Genomic DNA, 19,595 nt, shown 5'->3' on the forward strand with positions numbered 1-19,595 from the left:
TATGGATCATATCAATTTGATAAATCAGCATTTTCTAAAATAAAAATGTTCTATTGAAAATGTTTTGGCCAAATCTAATTGTATCTGTATAATTGACCTTATTTAACATCTTAATAATGTTAAGGAACTTAAAGATGAAATAGACACAGCAAGAAAATTAACATTTCCATAGATGTTTAAAGGTTTCCATAGGCTTCTGATACTCACTTTCCTTTTTTAGTGACAACCTTTTTTCTGTTTTGAACCACATTAGCTAATCCTGGATCACACAAATTAAATGCAAGAAATTCCTCCTAAGAACTTTCTTGTGAATAGACCTGGGGATTCAATTACATGTTCAAGCTGGTAAAAGGCAATGATTCAACAAAATTGGATTTGCAGTCTTCAGCACCGTCCTTCTAGTATTCAGTTTATCCAGGCATATATTGAAATTTGGTTTGTGTCTCTCCTGCTTTCTGTGATGGAGGGATGTTTCTGTACAGAATGGCAGATTCTTTGCCCTAATGTTAATTCATCTTGTCAGTATATGGCCACACAAAATATTTATTAAAGCAGGCATGATTTTTCAGCAGGTCTGGGGCTGTCCTGATCCATGCCTGTTAATAGCCCACCCCCTGGCTAATACAAAAGAGAGACCTTACTGTCAGTGTTTGTGCTTCAGAAGTTCAAACAAGACATACCTTACAAATCTGGTTGGTAACATAGCCCATCAACAACCAGTGAATTCTGACCTCTCAATCAACTTTCCTAGGGCAGTTAATGATTATATCTTCTGCAGTTTTCCATGTTGCAATAGAGAAATTAGCCATCTCCTTTTCACAGTGTTAAAGTTCCACCATTGCTTCCAGTACTTTGTTCTCCCTAATTTCATGCCCAGCATCATAGCCTCCTTTTTCATGGTTGAAGATGAAATTTCTTTCAGATTCTCCATGTCAAACTTTCCTTCTTTAGCTTCCATCATACTCCTACTTAACCTTTCCTGGAGCCAAAAGAATGAGAGCATTAGCATGTCTGCATTGCATTTCCAGTGGCCCTGGGGAAGATCACTTTTGTGCATACCCTACTCACACATTACAAACCTAGAAATGTAGTACTGATGTATTCCAGGGACACCCCCATCACTCAAGAATGAAACCACTCCATGCCTGTTCTCAAGATTTCTACCTTTAGTGATGCTTGAGAGCAGGCATGGAGTGGTTTCACTGATGCAGTTCTGGGTTTAGTATAACCAAATGGGTACAGATAAGTGGAGTGTGTTCAGGAAGACTCCTTCCAAAGTATGAACATAGCCTAGAAGTCAAGGTCGCAAATCAGAATTCCTGTTCAGATGTTCCTCATGCTTCCAGCAAAATTCATTGCTAATTTCTCTTGTTAATAAATTAAAGAATACTGATATATAATTCACAGCAAATTATCAAAAGAAATTGTGGAGAAAATACCCCCAAAACTGAAATCCTTGTAGAGAAGAGAACAGTTTGGATTACTTTTTCTTTTGTCAATGTTGAATTACTTTTTCTGTTGTCATTTCAGACAATGGTGAACTTTCTTTTTGAAACTTTCACTTTCATTGTCCCAAAACTACCCCAAATTAGACTGAAAAATAACTCCCTACTTCTAGGAGGTTGCTGTGGGTGGATGTAAAGGCCTTGTAGATTTTAAAAAGTTAAATATAATTACTGTACCTAAGAAAAGGAGAAAGTTATTATTTTTAAGGAGTTGGCTTTGGAGTTTTTAGGTCGGTTTTTTTTCACTTTAAAATAGAAGCATGTATTTGTGACCTGGAACAAACAGTAACATGCTAAAGTCATTTATTGTTATTCTACCTATTAGAAATCATTTACTTTCATTCTCTATATGTTATTCTGTGACAGTGAATTCTAGTCAACCCATTTTATTTCTTTACCATGAGAATCTACTTTTAGTTGTCTAATTACAGGGTTTCACCTAATACTCTTGTTGTGCAGTCCCTTAGGCTATGAGATCATCTGTCCATGTAGTGATGACTACATAGATATCTTTTCAGTATATCGTCACCATCACAGAGAGAATTGACCCTTTAAGATGACTGGAGTTCTGCCTCAATCATGCAAAGTTCAACATACCTCACCAGATGACAGCCAGAATTCAGTCATGAAAGATTTAAATACTTAAAGTGTGAAGTATGATTAACAGTGCAAGAAAAGGAAAATTGAGGCAGCCGTGAGACCTGGCGCCAAACTGGGAAAGGTCCTGGTTCAGTCATAGAATTTTACTAACTGCTTCAGTAGCCTTAGATTACAGTGGGTGTGTCTACACGAGAAGCTTTTTTCAGCAAACTAATCTACTGCACAGTAAAATTTCACTGTCTACAACTGTGTAACACTGTGCAGTAAATTAGTCTACTGCATAGCTAGCTAGTAAATACAGATAGTAAACTAACTGTGCAGTAGTGCATGTGTAGATGCTTGACTGGGAGCAAATTTGCTCCCAGTCTGACCCACCACCAGGGAGCTACAGGGGACAGGAGCTGAGCAATGCCAGGACTAGGGTGCTCTCTTCTAGGCGCTAGAAGCGGGACAGCTCCCAGCCAGCCCCCAGCTGTGCAGAGAAGCCCTGCTGGGCATGGGGTTTATCCCCATGTGCATGGATCTGGGAGAGCTCTGCAGTGGCAACTGTCTCTTGGCCCCATATACATCAGGATCCCTCACCCATTGCAAAGACTAAATGCAGATAAACATGCAAGGAGGTGAGAGTGGCCACTGTGTTATAACACAGAAATGAGGGAACTGATAAGAAGGTTTGATCCCAGTTTTCCCACTGAAGTAGTCAGCAAATTAAAACAGGATTTATTGTCTCCCTTCTGCCCATACATAGAAGAATTAGGGCCAGATTTTTAAAGGTGCTTGAATGTGGTTTCTATTTTTGCTCCTGCAGTTCTGTGCCTGCTACTAACAGCAAATTCTAAAATAGAGGCCAGGTTTTATAACAGATCTATAAAATCAGAGGATCATCCATCATGTATTCAGCCTTTTACAGTAGCAGCTGCAAGGTTCTTAGTTATGAGACTATAGGAGCTAGAGCAGCTCTTCAGAACTTTTTTATGAAATAACTTTAATATACTTTAAATCTTTGAAGGCCTTTCTCCTCTCCCTCCCCCCCCCCCCCCCCCCCCCCCCCCCCGGTACAATTTTTACAGAGACTGATTTCACTCTTTCACTGAATACTGTCTGGAAGATGTCTATGAGTATAAAATATTTAAAATGGAGAGCAGCCGGGTTCGGCTGGTAAGTCTGTTGTGAGGGAAAGGGTGTGGTGGGGGGGGCCAGATTGAGGCCCCTGTGGTGAAGGAGGGAGTGGGGTTGGGGCAGGTGCTATGCAGGCGGGGCAGAGCAGGGCATGGGATGGAGCCACGAGCAGCTTGTCCAGGGAGCATGGGAAGGGGGCTTAATCCTGCTGTCATGCGCACCCCAGGAGGGCATGGGGGGCATGTGCTCCCAGATCTGCAGACGGGGTGACGGCAGGCTGCTGTTGTGGGCTAGGGCCAGGGCAGTGCTGGGCTCTGCCCCCTGCTCCTTCCCTCCCCCTTGCCCCTTCCTCCCCAGCAGACTTACCAGCCTGATGCTGCTACTCAAGCTGCCTGACTGCATATTGCCAATCGGATCGATATCGGCTTATATGGCTCATTAAAAATTGGCCATTGGTATCAGCCCAAAAAAACTCTATCAGTGCATCCCTACTTATTTTCATTGCATTCAGTAGTTCAAAGTTGGACAAAGGCACACATGAAACATAAAACGTTATTTTTTTTATGTGATAGTCAATGTTTGAACAGACCAAAATTAGTGACCATTAACTTGGTTCATTTGCTTTCAGATTTTCTTTATTAAAACCATTGGGGATATGGCATTTTCCACAGCACCAACCATCCCCTCTTCAACACACAGATTTCCCTATGGAAATGCAGAAGGGAATTAATATAGTTCAAAGCCAAAGGTAGCATAGCTTTTGTTTGTCTTTCTCCTCTTCCATTCAGGGAGAGAGATGTTTCAGTCCAAAATTGTACTACACATGTACATACTAGTAGATTTTGAGTGACACCATCTATGTGCAGTCCCATTTTTTAATCTTCAGGGTGCACTGCAAGGCCCATTTTTTTTCTCCCATGTCCTTGAGGAAGTAGGTTTTGTGCAAGGCTGAGTAACGGTGCTGTCAAGCTCTAGGGACTGTGTGTGTGCTACTTCCAAACTTGTTATATTTGTAGGTAGTTGCTGGATTATTTGATTCTATGTGTGAGAATTTATGCATCTCTGTAATTTATTTTTGGAAGGTTGTCCAGAGTATCCAAAGCATCCCATCAATGTTCTGGATATTCTTTATTGAAGCTTAAAGGCATATGCACTGTTATAAATATATAATGAGTAAAGGAATAGCTATACTTTCTACTAGAACTACATAAATATAGAAACTTTGACGAAACATGTATGAAGCAGGATGCTGCCTTATATCATGAGGCAGATGATATGAAGGTTGATGCTTATTTAAAACTTACAGAACTTATTTCAGGATCAATCTGATATTTAGTGAAAACCTGCAATGATCAGTCAGTGGCTAAGGAGAATTACTAGGGAGTTAGGTAGGATGAGTAATAATAATATAAAAATGACCACAAATATTTGTTATTTAATTTCTACAATTTTATTTTAAAATTGGTGAATAATATGTCTCAGTCTCCTTGAGTGCTTTGAAAATTCCAACTAGAGTATATTGTTTGGGAGACAAATGCTGTTTGCAGTATTTGTTGACCACCATAGAAACACAGGTAGTTCAGAACTGTCCTGTATCTCTTAGTTTCATTGCCTTCTCAGACACTTATCTTGTATCATTCCAGGTGGAGAGAGAAAAAGCTATTCTCTTGGCCAATCTTCAGGAATCCCAGACACAGCTGGAACACACAAAAGGAGCACTGACAGAGCAACATGAGCGAGTCCACAGACTCACAGAGCATGTCAATGCCATGAGAGGGCTGCAGAGCAACAAGGAACTGAAGGCAGAGCTAGATTTTGAGAAGGGCCGGGACTCTGGGGAGGAAACACATGACTACGAAGTAGACATCAATGGCTTAGAGATTCTCGAGTGTAAATACAAGGTTGCCGTGACAGAGGTGATTGACCTTAAAGCTGAAATCAAAGCCTTAAAGGAGAAATACAATAAGTATGTAGAGAACTACACTGAAGAAAAGGCAAAGTACGAGAGCAGAATCCAGATGTATGATGAGCAGGTGACAAACCTCGAGAAATCAACTAAGGAAAGCCATGAGAAAATGGTTCACATGGAAAAAGACTTGCAAAGGATGACAAGCATAGCAAATGAAAACCATAATACCCTCAACACCGCCCAGGATGAGTTGGTAACCTTTAGTGAGGAGTTGGCTCAGCTCTATCATCATGTTTGTCTGTGTAACAATGAAACACCAAACAGGGTTATGCTGGACTATTACAGGCAAAGTAGAGTTACCCGTAGTGGGAGTCTGAAGGGACCTGATGATCCCAGGGGGCTTCTCTCTCCTCGGCTTGCCAGAAGAGGGGTGGCATCCCCAGTAGAAGCCAGGACCCCAACTGAGCAGGTTTCAAAAGAAAGCACAGAAGTCGGTAAAGAACAAAGCCCAACAAAGACACCTACCATTTCTCCTATCATCACGGCCCCTCCTTCATCTCCAGTCTCTGATACCAGTGACATTCGCAAAGAGCCAATGAATATCTACAACCTAAATGCCATAATAAGGGACCAAATCAAGCACTTGCAGAAGGCTGTTGATCGGTCAGTGCAGCTGTCACGCCAGCGCGCAGCAGCACGTGAGCTGGCACCCATGATTGATAAGGACAAGGAAGCCTTAATGGAAGAGATCCTGAAACTGAAGTCACTGTTGAGTACCAAAAGGGAACAGATAGCAACCCTGAGGGCAGTGCTGAAAGCCAACAAGCAGGTAAGATGCTAATGACATTTTCAATGAGTGGTGGTCACCAGTTCCATTGCTAATCAGTGTGTCACCTAATGAGTATTTTTGTGGTTGAGAATTCAGGTATCAACTGAGGAACTCCCTGCTCAGTCATAGTCCTTTTTTCCCCTCGTCTCCTTCCAGTCATACTGGATACTTTCTTTCCAGCACCCAGTGTTGGTCTTAGGGGTGGACAGAATGAGTAGCTTGCTGCAGAATCTGAGATCCTACATCTTAGCTCCAATGCTGCTGCTACTGCAGTGATTCTTAACCTTTTCAGATTCAATGTACCCCTTGTTAGATTCAAGGCAACTCTAAAAAACTGCCAGCTCTTAGTGTTCATTCATTTTTTGACAATGAAAAAATAATAGAGTAGGTTTTCTTTTGCAAAGAACTTGGAAAAACCATAATAGATCACAATATTTTTAATAATATGGGATCCTTTTCAAAATCTCTGAGTTTATATTGTGGGTCATGTTTGCACACCTAACAGTACTAATATTGTATGGCACCCTGAGGCACATTAAAAGGCTCCCTCATTGAAAATCACTTTTCTAGTGAACCAAAAGTTTTAGAGTTTTTTTATTGCATTTATGCAGCACTGGTCAGCCAAGTATCTGAAACCTCTTGGCAAAGATGGATCTACTTACTCCCTTTTTCTTCTGGGAATATTGAGGTACAGAAAAGTTAAATGATTTGAGCTGACATATGGTATGAACTTGGGTATGAACTGAGTCAGGATTAGATCTCTTGCCTCTACTGTTGTCAGTGTAGTTAAAATGTAGTTAAAGTTGAGAACTTTAAACTAAGTTAAAGATTATTCAGTTGGCAAGCAATTCACTTTATGCTGATGACAGTAGAAGAGAATCTGATTCACTCTCTGTTTTATAGGTTATTTCTTACTACCAGCTAAAATATAATTAAAAAATAAAATTTTCCTGCTAAAAAGGCAAGATTATGCAACCACAGGGTGCAAAAATGCTGACTAAGAAGGTGCTATAAAAACATTTTTCAGAATTAGAACTACTCTTTGGTATATAATTCCCCCTGAAGCAACTATGCGAATATTAGGAACCATACAATTGGATATGTATCTGTGTGACCCCTTCCATGCTAACTGAATAACCCAAATCCCAAATGATATCAGTTAGTGTTAAAGATCTAAGACAGTAAAACCTCATTATAACAAACCTTGTTTCTAAGTACCCCATCTTTTAATAATCCCAACAGCAGGAAATGGGTTTTTTTCATTGTTACCATGCAGCAAATCAACTAACTCTCTTGCAGTGAACACTCTCTTTTAATTAACTTTTTTCCTGGTCCCAGGGGTGTTCATTATAATGGCATTATTATAAGATATTATAATAATCTTATATTATAAGACGAGAGAAGAAAAAGCTAAGATATAGGTAGATGATGGAAGGAAAGAATTTTTAACTGAGACTAGTAATATTGCCATCCTCAAGTGTTCAGGAATCATAAGTCAAGACCTGGAAAATCATGAGGTTTTAAACACTAACACACTTTGGGTTCTTTTTATTTGTCCTCTGCTTTGAGAGACTTTGGGGTATGAACCTGTAAGTCAGTGGTTCTCAACATTTCTTGACTTGAGGCAGCCTTCATTAGGTTGAAGACACCATATCTTTTCTGAATTGAATGACACCCAATTTTAGAAATTATTTTTTTATTACAGTGCTTACCTTCTTGCATAGGAGCCAGGCAGTAAAGATAAGGAGTGGGCCCGGGAAGAACAAGCCCGAGCCTGTGCTTATGTGCTTATCTTCTTAGATCTCCCTCATCTCCTCACAACTTGTGGAACCCTTTAAAGGATCTGGCAGCATCCCAGGTGCCACAGCACCCTGGCTGAGAATCACCAGGGTAATCTGGTTCACATTTTCAAGCTTTTCTCTGCAGTTTTCAGGGCTAGATTTTTTTTCTTTTTAAAAATCAAATATATTTTCATAGGATTCACAATGAAATTATGAAACTTAAATTAGCAATACTATGCTGACATGACTAAAGTTCTTGAACTGGAAATATGTATTGAGTATGCTGATTTCCTAATATGTAAGCACCAAAAAATAAGAATTTACCAGCAGGGAACCTTGTTTGGTAATGGTAACATTGATACTATAGAGGAAAAAAAAGTGTAGTATAATATGTTTCTTAAGGAAATCCATATTGATTTCAGTCAATTTCCTTGTAGCTCGCACCATAACACATTCACTAAGGATGGAGTTGAAAATACAGAGTATCAATAAAATTGTTCTGTTATATTAAAGTAACTCTTGCAGTCACCATCTGTTTTTTCTCAGACCTTCATGATGTTATATTTCCTTAAGTTTCCCCTTATTATCTTTAAACGCACTTTGTATCTCATGATGGATAATAGCAGGGAATAAACATGGAAGAAATAGGAGGGCTGATTCATGCACCCAAACCTACATGAGTTTTCCATGTGGACACAAGGAGAAGACAGGAACACCTGGCCCAGGGCAGCCCAAGGACACTGATAGAAGTGGCATTGGTTACACGATCAGTCCCTTGAAAGCGTACTGTAGCTGTGCCCTGATAGAGTCATAGAATTATAGAAGTGCATGGCTGCAGAGCACTTTAAAAGTGCTTGATCATGCAAAAAACTAGCTTTTATGTGATGAGGGTTCAAAATAATGTGCTCCAAAGCAAAGTGCCTTCATTAACTTCTGTCTGTCTCTACACATGATCGGGGCTGGGCTAATGCAGCTAGGGAAGAGAGCCTGTGGATAGGCAGATACTCCTGTATCCGTTCCGAAGTGGATTTTGATCCCCTACCCTCCTGACCCAGCAACAAATGTCTTTCGGGTCCGGGAGGATGTCACTCTAACTCATGGCACTTTCTTTGAAGAGCCATGAGTTAGGGTGAGGAGCTGCATGTCTGTTAGAGTCAAAGACACTCCCAAGGAGATTAACATGAGCATAACATACTCACAAATTAGAAAATACTCTTTTGGAAAACGAGAGTAATTCTGTTATCCTTCCTGGGGCAATATTGCTGCACAGAGCAGAAACTAGCCTCTTCTGGTGCCTGTACATGAGCAGGATGCCTGCGGTGCCACATTCTAATTAGAATGCTCCAGCAGCCTCACCGTCACGTGTATTCAGCATCTCCACATTTCAAAATGGCAGTGGGGGTGCTTTAACTAAAGTGTGGGGCACTGAATACACAAGATGCTATGGGTATTTTAATTAGAGTGGCTCCCAAGAGCTGCTCTAATTAACCCAAGCTCCACCGTGGGGCATATGTATAGATGTCTTTCCACTTCTTTTAAAGACTGCAAGTCTTGTCCTGTTTCTGTGCCCAGAGGCGTGTTTTTCTTTTTACAAGGCCAGGAGATTAGTCTCCTCATTTTACCTGTGTTTGGGACCAGCAGCTACACCAAGATGTAGCAGACAGGGTTGTAATAAGACTGAGAGCAGGGGTGGGCAAAATGCGGCCTGGGGGCCGGATGCAGCCCGCCAGGCCATTCTATCCGGCCTGTGGGGCCCCTAAAAAATGTAGAAAATTAACGTTTATCTGTCCTGGACTGCCTGTCATGCGGCCCTTGATGGCTTGCTGAAACTCAGTAAGCGGCCCTCTGCCCAAAATAATTGCCTGCCCCTGACTTAGAGACTTGTTCAGGCTCTTAGTTTCCATTTTTAAAAATTGCTAGGGAAAATACCACATATTTAATTCAGTTTTAGTCCAGGTAGCAATAAAATTAGAAATAGGCAAATGCAAGTGCTACTGTATATTGGGAATTTGCGGGGTTTAAATGATTGACAGTAGTGTCAAATGGGTGGAAAACATTTTGGATGAGATCCTCATTCCTGTTTACGGCACTTTATGCTGGGTGAAAAGCAGGGACAGGGAACTAATATCTTATTCAACTGAAGTGAAGGATCTTTAGAAACAAATGCCAGGATTGGGGTATTAACAGCAATATCCTGCTCTGGTAATGAAGCTACACATTGAATGTAGGAGGCATGGGTGCTATCTAGTGGCCAGCAGAAGTATGTCATATTGCAAATACAGCTGCACAGGATTGCTACAAGAAATAGAACGTTGTAGTATTTCACTAATATTTTGTTTCGCCACAACATCAAGGCAAATAGTTCACTGAAAAATAATGTAAACAGGATTTCTGCCTCTTAACTTTAACTGTAGTTTATTCTCTGTACTCCAGGAAAACAACCAAGTAACTTGCATTTCTTAATATTTATCTTTATCTTGCAGTCATCTTTGAGGACCCAGACAATACCATGCATAGCATATATCTTTTTAAATCTTTAAATGCAGCTATGATTTGTTTGATTTCTTTACATGCCTAAAATTTGCATAGCCATTTCCTAGTTTAATGTGAGCATTTATACTTGATTAAAAGAATCTGATTTCACTCTATTTGCTTTATTTTTTAACAAACATTTTATGTTCTGATCCAAGAAAAATTAACTTCAGGTAAATTATAGTAAATGACATTCTCGCACACAGGAAGTCGCAAGCCTTTTGCATGGAGGTAGTAATCTAAAAAATCTGGAAAAAATATAGAAAAAGGAAAGAGGAAATGGCATATTAGACATATTGATCAAGGCAGACCTGGGCATCTGACAGGCTATTTATTTATTTGGTTGATATGCCACTCTTTCTCAAAAAGTAAACTTACAATAAAAGCTAACTTTCTTTGTTTTAATTCATGTACTTATTTATTCATAGCTTCAATTACCTGTATCAGCACTGGTTTTGGAAAGCAGAACAAACCAAATGTAAAAAATGTCAAGCAGTAGTAAAGTAATTATAAGTATTGTAAACTAAACCAGTCGTTTTTCTGATTTTTCATTTTGAATAATATAGAAATTTAATATATATAAAAAAACTAAAGAAATTGGCGAATCCTGACTACAGTGTGGAATTCGGTGGCCTGAGTTTTCGTGATTAAAAATGATCTTTATCAGATAATCAGTAGTTTAATCAGTATCACTCACATATCTTTGGTGGTTGAAACCATGGTCCCTCCAGCTTCCATAACTGAGGCAAACGCCAAAATGCTGAAGCTTTTGAGGAATAACTTGAGGGCATGAAAAAAATTAAAAAGCCTGAAATTTAGACCAAAAGCTTGTAAGGTTAAGGCAGATAAAAGAAATTAGGTTTTTTACTTTGAGTATCGGGTAGGACCAGAAGGCACTATAGTCTGTCAAGTGCCAAGTACTTTTTGTAGTGAAAATAACTGGTCCTCTGTTGTGCTTTTTGTGTGAAAAGTGAAATACCATTTTACAGCTTTTTAGCAATGATATTATCACTCACTCAATTTGCTTCACAGTTACTGCAAAATGTGAAGTGAGTAACAAGACATTTTTAAATGTATAAAGATGTCTTGAAACTTGTCTAAACTGTAAGGTAAGTAAAGCTTACAGAAGGGTTTAAAGTTTAAGCCACTGTAGAAAATTTGGGGCTAGAAAAGCAGCTGTGTAGTAAACAGAATGATAAAAAAGAGGCAAAGTAGATAACTGTTCAGTGATCACTTAGGCCCTTTCTACACTTTACAAGTATTGCACAATTAACTGGTTAATTGCACAATTACCTTAAGACCATCTACGTGTGCAAAGTACTTACCACACAATAAAAAGCTCCAACCAGCTATAAACTTAGACCTTGAAAATGTGTACTAATTTTATAGCTGATTGCAGTCAACCTTTAATTTGCACGTATAGTAGGGTCTCCCCTTCGGCTGGGAGCCCCCTTGGCTGACAGGGCTTCCAGCCACAGGTGTGCGTCATGTCCATCATGAAACATCTAAGCCCCAGGGACCATGGCTGCCATGATCCCCAAGGCTCTGGGGTGTGTAAAACTATACCAAGAGCCCCATCAGGTGAATGGACTCTTGTCAGGTTCAGGGCTGGGAGCCCCCTCAGTAAAGGGGGCTCCCCGCCATGTGTGCCTGCTTCTTGCTGATGAAGGGGAAGCCCAGGATCGGGCTCCTCTTACACCGGCAATAAGGCGTCATTGGATCTAATACGTGATCCCACAGTCACACCTCCTGCCACACGTGTGGCTTGGCAGGAGGCATGATTGTATGGATCGTGCATTAGATCCAGTGCATTAGACGTGTAGAGCGGGCCTTACGGCCAAGAGGTTGGACAGATAGTTGCATCTTGCAGTACCTCAGTTGTGACTGATCAGCTTCACAACTATGGTTTCCAACTGGTTCTTGTGAGACTCTCCCCTAAAGGTACATCTCCCACAGTTTTTTCCCCCAGCCAAACATAATAACAGTTGACAACCAGTATGGAATTTAAAATACCTATATAATTAAACTACTTACAATGATCCTTTATTTTCTGTAGTATCTTTGGCTGTCATGAAGAATTGCAGGCCTTCCCTCAGATCTGAATACCAATGTTGTCAGGTGTTGATGTAAATCTACTAGTTCTGGATGTATCTTAGTACTTGGGCCCAGCCATATCAATTTGCTGAGGTGATTTGCCACAGCACATACAGCTTTACATTCTGATATATTTTGGACTTTAAGATCCTCATGCTTTTTTTCAGCCTTAGGTCTTTTTCTTGTTGCCCACAAGACAGTCTACTCTCCCCAGTCTCCAATCTGGACTCTGTGGCTCACATAATTTCATGAATGCTACTTGTTTTGTCAAAGTTTTGTTCTTGGTCTTCCAAGCACAGTACAGGTTTCCCTTGCCAACCATGGTTTTGTGTATCCACACTTAATATTCTGTATACCATTTTCGCTACTTCTGGGTTCGTTGCCGAGCATGCAGAGCTGTATCCCCCCCTCCCCCTTCCCACACTTCTGTGGGACGCTCCATCTGCTTCACCATTGCAGCATTCACAAACTGTGCCTGGGACCTTGAGGTACGTAGAAAAAACATTTAAAGCTGTCTATGGCCGAATCGCTGATTCTCCGAATCAGCATCAAATCTTCAGATTCAGATTCAGCTGAATTGAATCAGGGGCAGTGATCCAAATCAACGAATTGAATCACTGTCCCTGATTCGGGCCGAATCCAAATTGAATAGGGCCCATTTCGCGCACCCCTATTTGGTAATCCTTAACTGCTGACTCAACATCGCTGTAACCTTTAAGTGTTAAACCACAGAAAGCTACTTTCATCTGCTGTGAGAGGACTGTCTTCTTTCACATTGTCACATACATACATCATTCATTCTTTCATTACCTCTTTTCAAACATGCCAGACATACCACAGACCTTACATAAACATTTTTCTTATACTAAATGTAAGTTCTAAAATCATGAGACCAGTAGGTCAGATATATCGATGCTAAGCAATAGGGAATTTAAAGTAGATGGTTCATTCCATGGTTATTTAATATTTGATACAGAATAATAATGACTGTTCAAAATATTATGAAAAATAAATCATAACAAGATTCATTATAAAAATAGCAATATAAAGCAATTAAAGCAATTATAGCTACTGGAATACAACAGTATCAGCCCGCCACCTGCCATTTCAAATCACCCGTAGTTTTGCTAGCCACCTGTGGCGCTCCCATCTCCTCATGCACACTCAGTCTCACATTGTGCTTCATGCCATTAACATCCAGTTGCAGGTGCTCTGCATTTTTCTCCTGATTTCTTTCTGATTGTTGCATTTTGCCGTTAATCATGGCCTTTAAGTGAGTGAGTGGTAAAGGTGAGCAGTTTGTGAAGAGGGAAGGAAAGTGATGTCCTTAGAAATAAAACTGGAGTTGTTGGATTGTCTAGCATGTGGCGAGAGTGTGGTGAATGTAGGGAGGCATTGTGAAAACCATTAACCATTAACGAATCCACTGTGAGAACCATGAAGAAAAGTGAGGCTACTATTAGGGCTAGTGTTGCGAGTGGTATACCAGGAAGTGCTAAAGTTCCTTTAAAAGACCCACTACTCAACAGTGAACCTTTTTTTTAACCTATTAAAGGTAAATAAAAATGATTTTTATTAGGGGTGTACAAAGCGGGCCCTATTTGATTCGGATTCGGCCCGAATCAGGGACAGTGATTCAATATGTTGATTCAGATCACTGTCAGTGATTTGATTTGGCCAAATCTGAATCTGAAGATTTGATGCTGATTCAGAGAGATTAAAGGGTCCTCTGATTCGATTCGGATTTGGAGATTTGGCCACCAAATCGGGCCAGATCTCTGCTGAATTGAATCAGGGACCAAAGCTTCACACAGCCCTAATTTTTATACACTGTATGTTCCTTTATTATTCTTATTCAAGTCCCTAACCCCATTTGCCCCATAAGCCTTGTCTTACCAACCACAGTTTTGCCAACCACAGGAACTTTCAGGAACCTAACCCCTGCAGTTGGTGAGGGAAACCTGTATTCTTTCTCTGAGTGTTTTGTTTGAGATCCCAATCATGATCTGGTTTCTTACTAGGTATGCAACTAACACTCCCTGTGAAAAGCAGCCTGCAAGAATGGTTCTTCAGCCTTAATCCATTCACAAATTCTTTATGTTTTGATATTCTGTTTGTACTCATTGTTTAAACATGTATCACTCATATCCTTTCTTTTTTTTGTGGAAAACAGTACTCTCAAGATTTCTTTAATCCAATTCTATGAATGCCCTTTGCCTGAGTTACCTGAAAACCGTTTAAAGAAGTAGATGCTTGGAAACCAGTTCTGGTCAGAAATAAGAACATCTCTTCTGATGGTCTTTTTTTTTCCTGGTACCCATTGCTTGCTGATACATTGTAAAGTGCTGGAAATGTTCTTTGTGTTTCCAGAGTTTCAACTTTTGGGCTTTTAATAGCCCCATTCTTCTACTCAAGGTATTTTTCTAGTCCCTTTACTTCCCGTTTCCTTCATTCAGGGTGCATCTACACATTCATCGAAGTGCCATAGCTACTGCGCATTAAGTTTAGGACTTGGATAACCAAGTGCTAAATCAATGTGCAGTAACTGGCGCTACTGTGCAGTAGTGTCTACCTACAGGTTTTTACAGACACTAACTGCATAGTACCATATTAACATGAGTTTTGCCCAGCACGCTACTGCACAGTGTTATTCGGCTACTGCACAGCTAGCATCTTATGTAGATGCACCTTCAGTGTCTTAGTTTTAACTGATGAGATTCACATAAGATGAGCCTTCATATCAGTGATTCTCAACCAGGGTGTTTTAGCACCCTGTGGTGCCTTGAGACCCTTTCAGGGGTGCCCTGGGGTGTCACACAGTATTAGCAGTGGTATGTGTGTAAATGTGATTCATAGGATAAACCAAAAATTTCAAATAAGAATCTATGATGTCAAAAACATTTTGACCAGTTGCAGTCTTTCTGAGTTCTCTGCAACAGAAAGAATGCTTCATTAATTTTCTGTAGTTAAAAAATAAGTGAAAACTAATACCTGGTGTTTTCTAAGAGGTGTCACAAGTCTAATGGTGGGTACCTTGAGTCTAAAAGGAGTGAGAACCACTGCTCTAGATAATACAACAACCAGTGCCAACAAGCTTTTGCTGTAGCATCTAAAGCAGGGGTGGGCAATTATTTTGGGTGGAAGGCCGCTTACTGAGTTTTGGCAAGCCATTGAGGGCTGCATGATAGGCAGCCAGGGGCAGATAAATATTAATTTTCTAAATTTTTTCGGGGCCTTGTGGGCCAGAGAGAATGGCCTGGCGGGCCGCATTCGGCCCCCGGGCCATGTTTTGCCCACCCCTGATCTAAAGGCAATGCAAGGGCCATGTGTGTATTGCTACTTTACTTTAGTACCCATCTGGGTATGTTTATGGAATTTCTCCCCATATAGTCTTGCCTAACTGGAAGTTATATTTTTCTTAGTTTTGTTTGCTTTGCTTGTGGAGTGCTTGTGCTTACGTATGCTTCTAGGGATGACTTGAGACGAACATTGACACACTATGTTCAGTTACATTGTTGAGCTTGAATTTAGAAAGCAGAGAAGTACGCTATCAGAACAGAGGATTTGCAGATTTTAACTGTATTAAATCATTTCATTATATACACTTCATTAACATGTAGTGAGAAGATAGAGACCTGAAGCTTTTCTTGTATAAACTCCCTTTTATTTGTTGTTTGGAAATTCCAGAAGACTTCTAGTAATTCATAGTCAGCAAGTACTTTTCACCCTGAAGTGTTTGTTATAAGTCTGTTTACTTATTTAAACTGAAATACAAACTGAATGTAGAGCTCACTTCACTCAGCAGTGTAATTCAGCCACTCTAAGGTGAAATGTAGCAGCTCTTTTACAGTGTCAGCAACAATGGCAAAACTGTGCAGAATACTATGATTCTATCTCTGCTATAATTTGCTATCACTATTATATTGAACAAAAAGATCCTTGAGAAATCATGTAAAAAACACCAGAAGACTTTACTCAATTTTTATCTGACAGTGTGCATTTTAGTGGGAGGGACAGGTGAGTATCACTTTGGGAAGGGTAGCTAACTCTGTAAAATGTTCTTAAGTCATCTCAGAGGAAATGGCCATAGAGAGACGGAATTTCCCTTGAGGTTCATACTGCTAGCTAGTCACACACTAGAGGAATGTTAAATGAAGTTCCTTTGCTACATACATTTCAAACTGGGACTCTCATGTGAGTCTTGGAAAACACAGAGAGTAAATAAGGAAGAATTATTTAAGCTTGAAGTCTAGTATGCAGATATGTTGGTATATTAGAGATTCTGGAATATATCAAGGAAAACTTCAGGTATCAGGTATCACTTGGTCTGCACTGTTCCATTACTAAAGTTGTTTGGGACAAAGAAAAGGCCGATATAGATGGTAAATTTCTTAAACAACCAATCTTTAAATAATTTCAACATCTAAACCAACTTAATGAATTCACCAGTAATTTCTTACTGGTGTTCAGAGTGGATGCTATGTTTTTCCTCATACCAAAGATATTGAGTTTGTACTTTCACAGTAAAACAGAAATTATCTCTAACTTTGGGGACATGACTGGTGCCCCCCATAATTAACTTTCTTCCCTATGAATAATCCCATCAGCCATAATACAGGTTTGAATAACCTTTGCTAAATAGAAACTTGCCAGCTTGATCCTTAGCTTTCCAGTTGGAGGCACATGAGAGCAGAATTCTCTTTTATTTGTGATAGTTCACTGCTTTTCTCTACTAATCTTTGACTGCAGTGATAGAAAACAGATACAAACAGATGATCTGTGCTATGTCCTGTCAAAATCAGAATGGTCTAATACTACTGCAAAGCATATATTTGCCTAGTGATTTACATTCATTCAGCATTAATGCTAATTAAAGTTGTATTCATAGAATGGATTGTGGAAGGCCGCATAAGGTGCCTGCTACTTTAAGGGAAGAAGCAGCTGGCATAGCAGTCTGCAGGTGGGGTCAGAGCTGATTACGGGCTCAACTGACCCAGGGAGCCTACAGGTGGTGGCTAGGGCTGATCAGAGGGAGTCATCTGACCCAGAAAGAGGGCTGGGCTTAAGATAGATATAAGCCCGGGCCCTGTGCCGAGCTGGCAGTAAGATCTTGGAGGCTACTGTTTGAATATCTACGGAGTAGGATGCCTTCAGCTCTGGAATGCCAGCAGAGAACAGACATCTGAAACGGTCTGGAGGTCTGGGAAGGAGCTAAGGGGATGGAGGAGGTTCTTGGGAGACTAGCACAGCCCTAGTGAAAGGAGCCCAGTGAAAGGGGCCGAGTGTATGAGGGCCCAAGAAGGGCCAGAAGATTGAAATATATTACTGCAGACATTGCCAGAGCTGAGGAGCCTGGAGATCTTGACTGGTCCAAGTCAGGGCCCGGGCCGTGGAATGGGAAGGCTGAAGCTCCACGTGTGGCTATCGCCAACAGAGAGGGGCTCAAAGGGCACACGACACAGGATGAAGATAGCTGATGTAGGGCCACATGAGGAGGAGGGTTCGAGAGAAGGGGTCAGAGAGAGAGCCAGCCCGAGGGGCCCAGAGATGAGATTGCACTGGGGCCAGGAGGCCTGGAGGCCTGCAGCCCAGGAGGTATGTAGGGTATTAGGGGAGAGCCCTGGAGAGGCCAGGAGTTAAATCAGGATGACCAGAGATTGGTCCTGGCTAAGGTCTGAAACTGCACCCTACTGGGGCTGGTCAGCATGAATTGCCATGCATGGGCCACCACATGGAAAGGCAAATATAGAGCTCCTGAAAGCCTCCACTCTTAATGCCTTGTGGGTTATCCTGTGGAGGGGAAGGCAAAGGGACCACACCCTGACAGAAAAGAAAGGGAATAGCATGAGGCCCAGCAAGGGGCCAGGAAGTGACCAAAGGGGCCTGGCAGCCCAGGGAGGGGTTGCATAAGAGACCGAGGCGTCTGAGGTCCCAGGGGGACTGGATGGTAGACTGAGGGGTGTGGCAACCCAGAGAGGGGCCAAGTGAGAGACCGAGGGGTCTGGCAGCTCAAGGAGGGGGTGAGTCAAGAGACCGAGAGATCTTAGGGTCCAGAGGAGGACTGCATGAGTGATGGGAAGACATCAATGAGGATGACATCTGCGAATTGAGGCATGGCGTAGGGTCGGAAAGGAGTCACGCAATTGGCCCATAAGGCCTCAATCACAAACCTGTTGATCCTTACAATAAGACCAGGGCAGCCTCCTGCATTTTACTAACAATTAACACCAAGGTGTGCCAGGGTAAAGGAATTTTTTTTGCCTCCAGAGGCTTCATGGCCACCCCTGGAGATGGTACCCTGTCACAGGTATCCCTAAGTGATTTTTCATTGTGACCTCTTGGTGACTTCAATTTTAGAACAAGAGAACCCATCATTTAAAATGACATGTCATTTTAAAAACCTGCATATTTTCCACATGGGAGCTAGTTACTGGAAGTGTAGGGCAAGATTAGCTAAGCATGTACTATCATTTTGAAAGAATTCTGATATATTATATTTTAGTATAATACATTTTAGTGGATCTGTTTCTCCAGAATTAAGTCATTTTAATTTGTTCCATTTTTTAAGAGGTGGACTCTGAAATTCAAATCTAGCAAGTTTCAAAAATTTGAGTTAAAATTATATCATGCCATATCGCCATTAACTTTTCTTCTCATGTCTCCATACCAATATTTGCAGTTTTACTGTCTCATTTTTTTAATACTATCTTCCCTGTTATTGGGTGGAAGACCCAAATAATCAACCAAGGGTATAGACAGACATAACATTTGAAGTGTTTCCAGTGTTGCTACACTGCTTTCAAGAGTGAGCAGGACAGACTGACATGCCCTTTGAAATGCTATAAATGTAACCCTGAAAGTAGCAAGTGCTATTTAGAAGAGTTTCATGAGGAAGTACTCTCTGTTACATATGCATACCCTGTATAGCATGACAGGGGACTCCTGGGACCCCCAACGTCCCACAGTGCTCTCCTTTTTCTCTGCCCCTGTAGAGGAAGAGGAGAGGGAGAACAGGGCATTATGCTGTTGAGCACTCTTTTGTCTCTTCCATTTCTTGTCTCCTGGAGCACCCCTGACTGCTAGATCCTGAAACTGGCACACTAGAGATCCTGTGTCCCTCCATCAGAACTGGGATTCCTGCCCTCCAGTCCCCACATGCCTCTCTGTATCTGGTCTCCCAGTTTCACCAGGGGATGCAGCGCCTCCAGTCTCCCAGTTTCAGCAGG

General features: G+C 41.1%; 1 protein-coding gene across 10 annotated transcripts in view; it reads left to right on the forward strand.

The window, feature by feature from the left end:
- The window catches only part of BICD1 (BICD cargo adaptor 1), a 273,364-nt gene that overhangs the window by 195,661 nt on the left and 58,108 nt on the right, over positions 1 to 19,595 (forward strand). For all 10 annotated transcript variants that reach the window (XM_014519403.2, XM_006022501.3, XM_025202870.1 and 7 more), the window contains exon 5: positions 4,868 to 5,962. In XM_014519403.2, the coding sequence (XP_014374889.1) occupies positions 4,868 to 5,962 (1,095 nt within the window). The remainder of the gene's footprint in view (positions 1 to 4,867; positions 5,963 to 19,595) is intronic.

Source organism: Alligator sinensis, unplaced genomic scaffold, assembly GCF_000455745.1.
Source record: "Alligator sinensis unplaced genomic scaffold, ASM45574v1 scaffold957_1, whole genome shotgun sequence".
Taxonomy (NCBI): domain Eukaryota; kingdom Metazoa; phylum Chordata; order Crocodylia; family Alligatoridae; genus Alligator; species Alligator sinensis.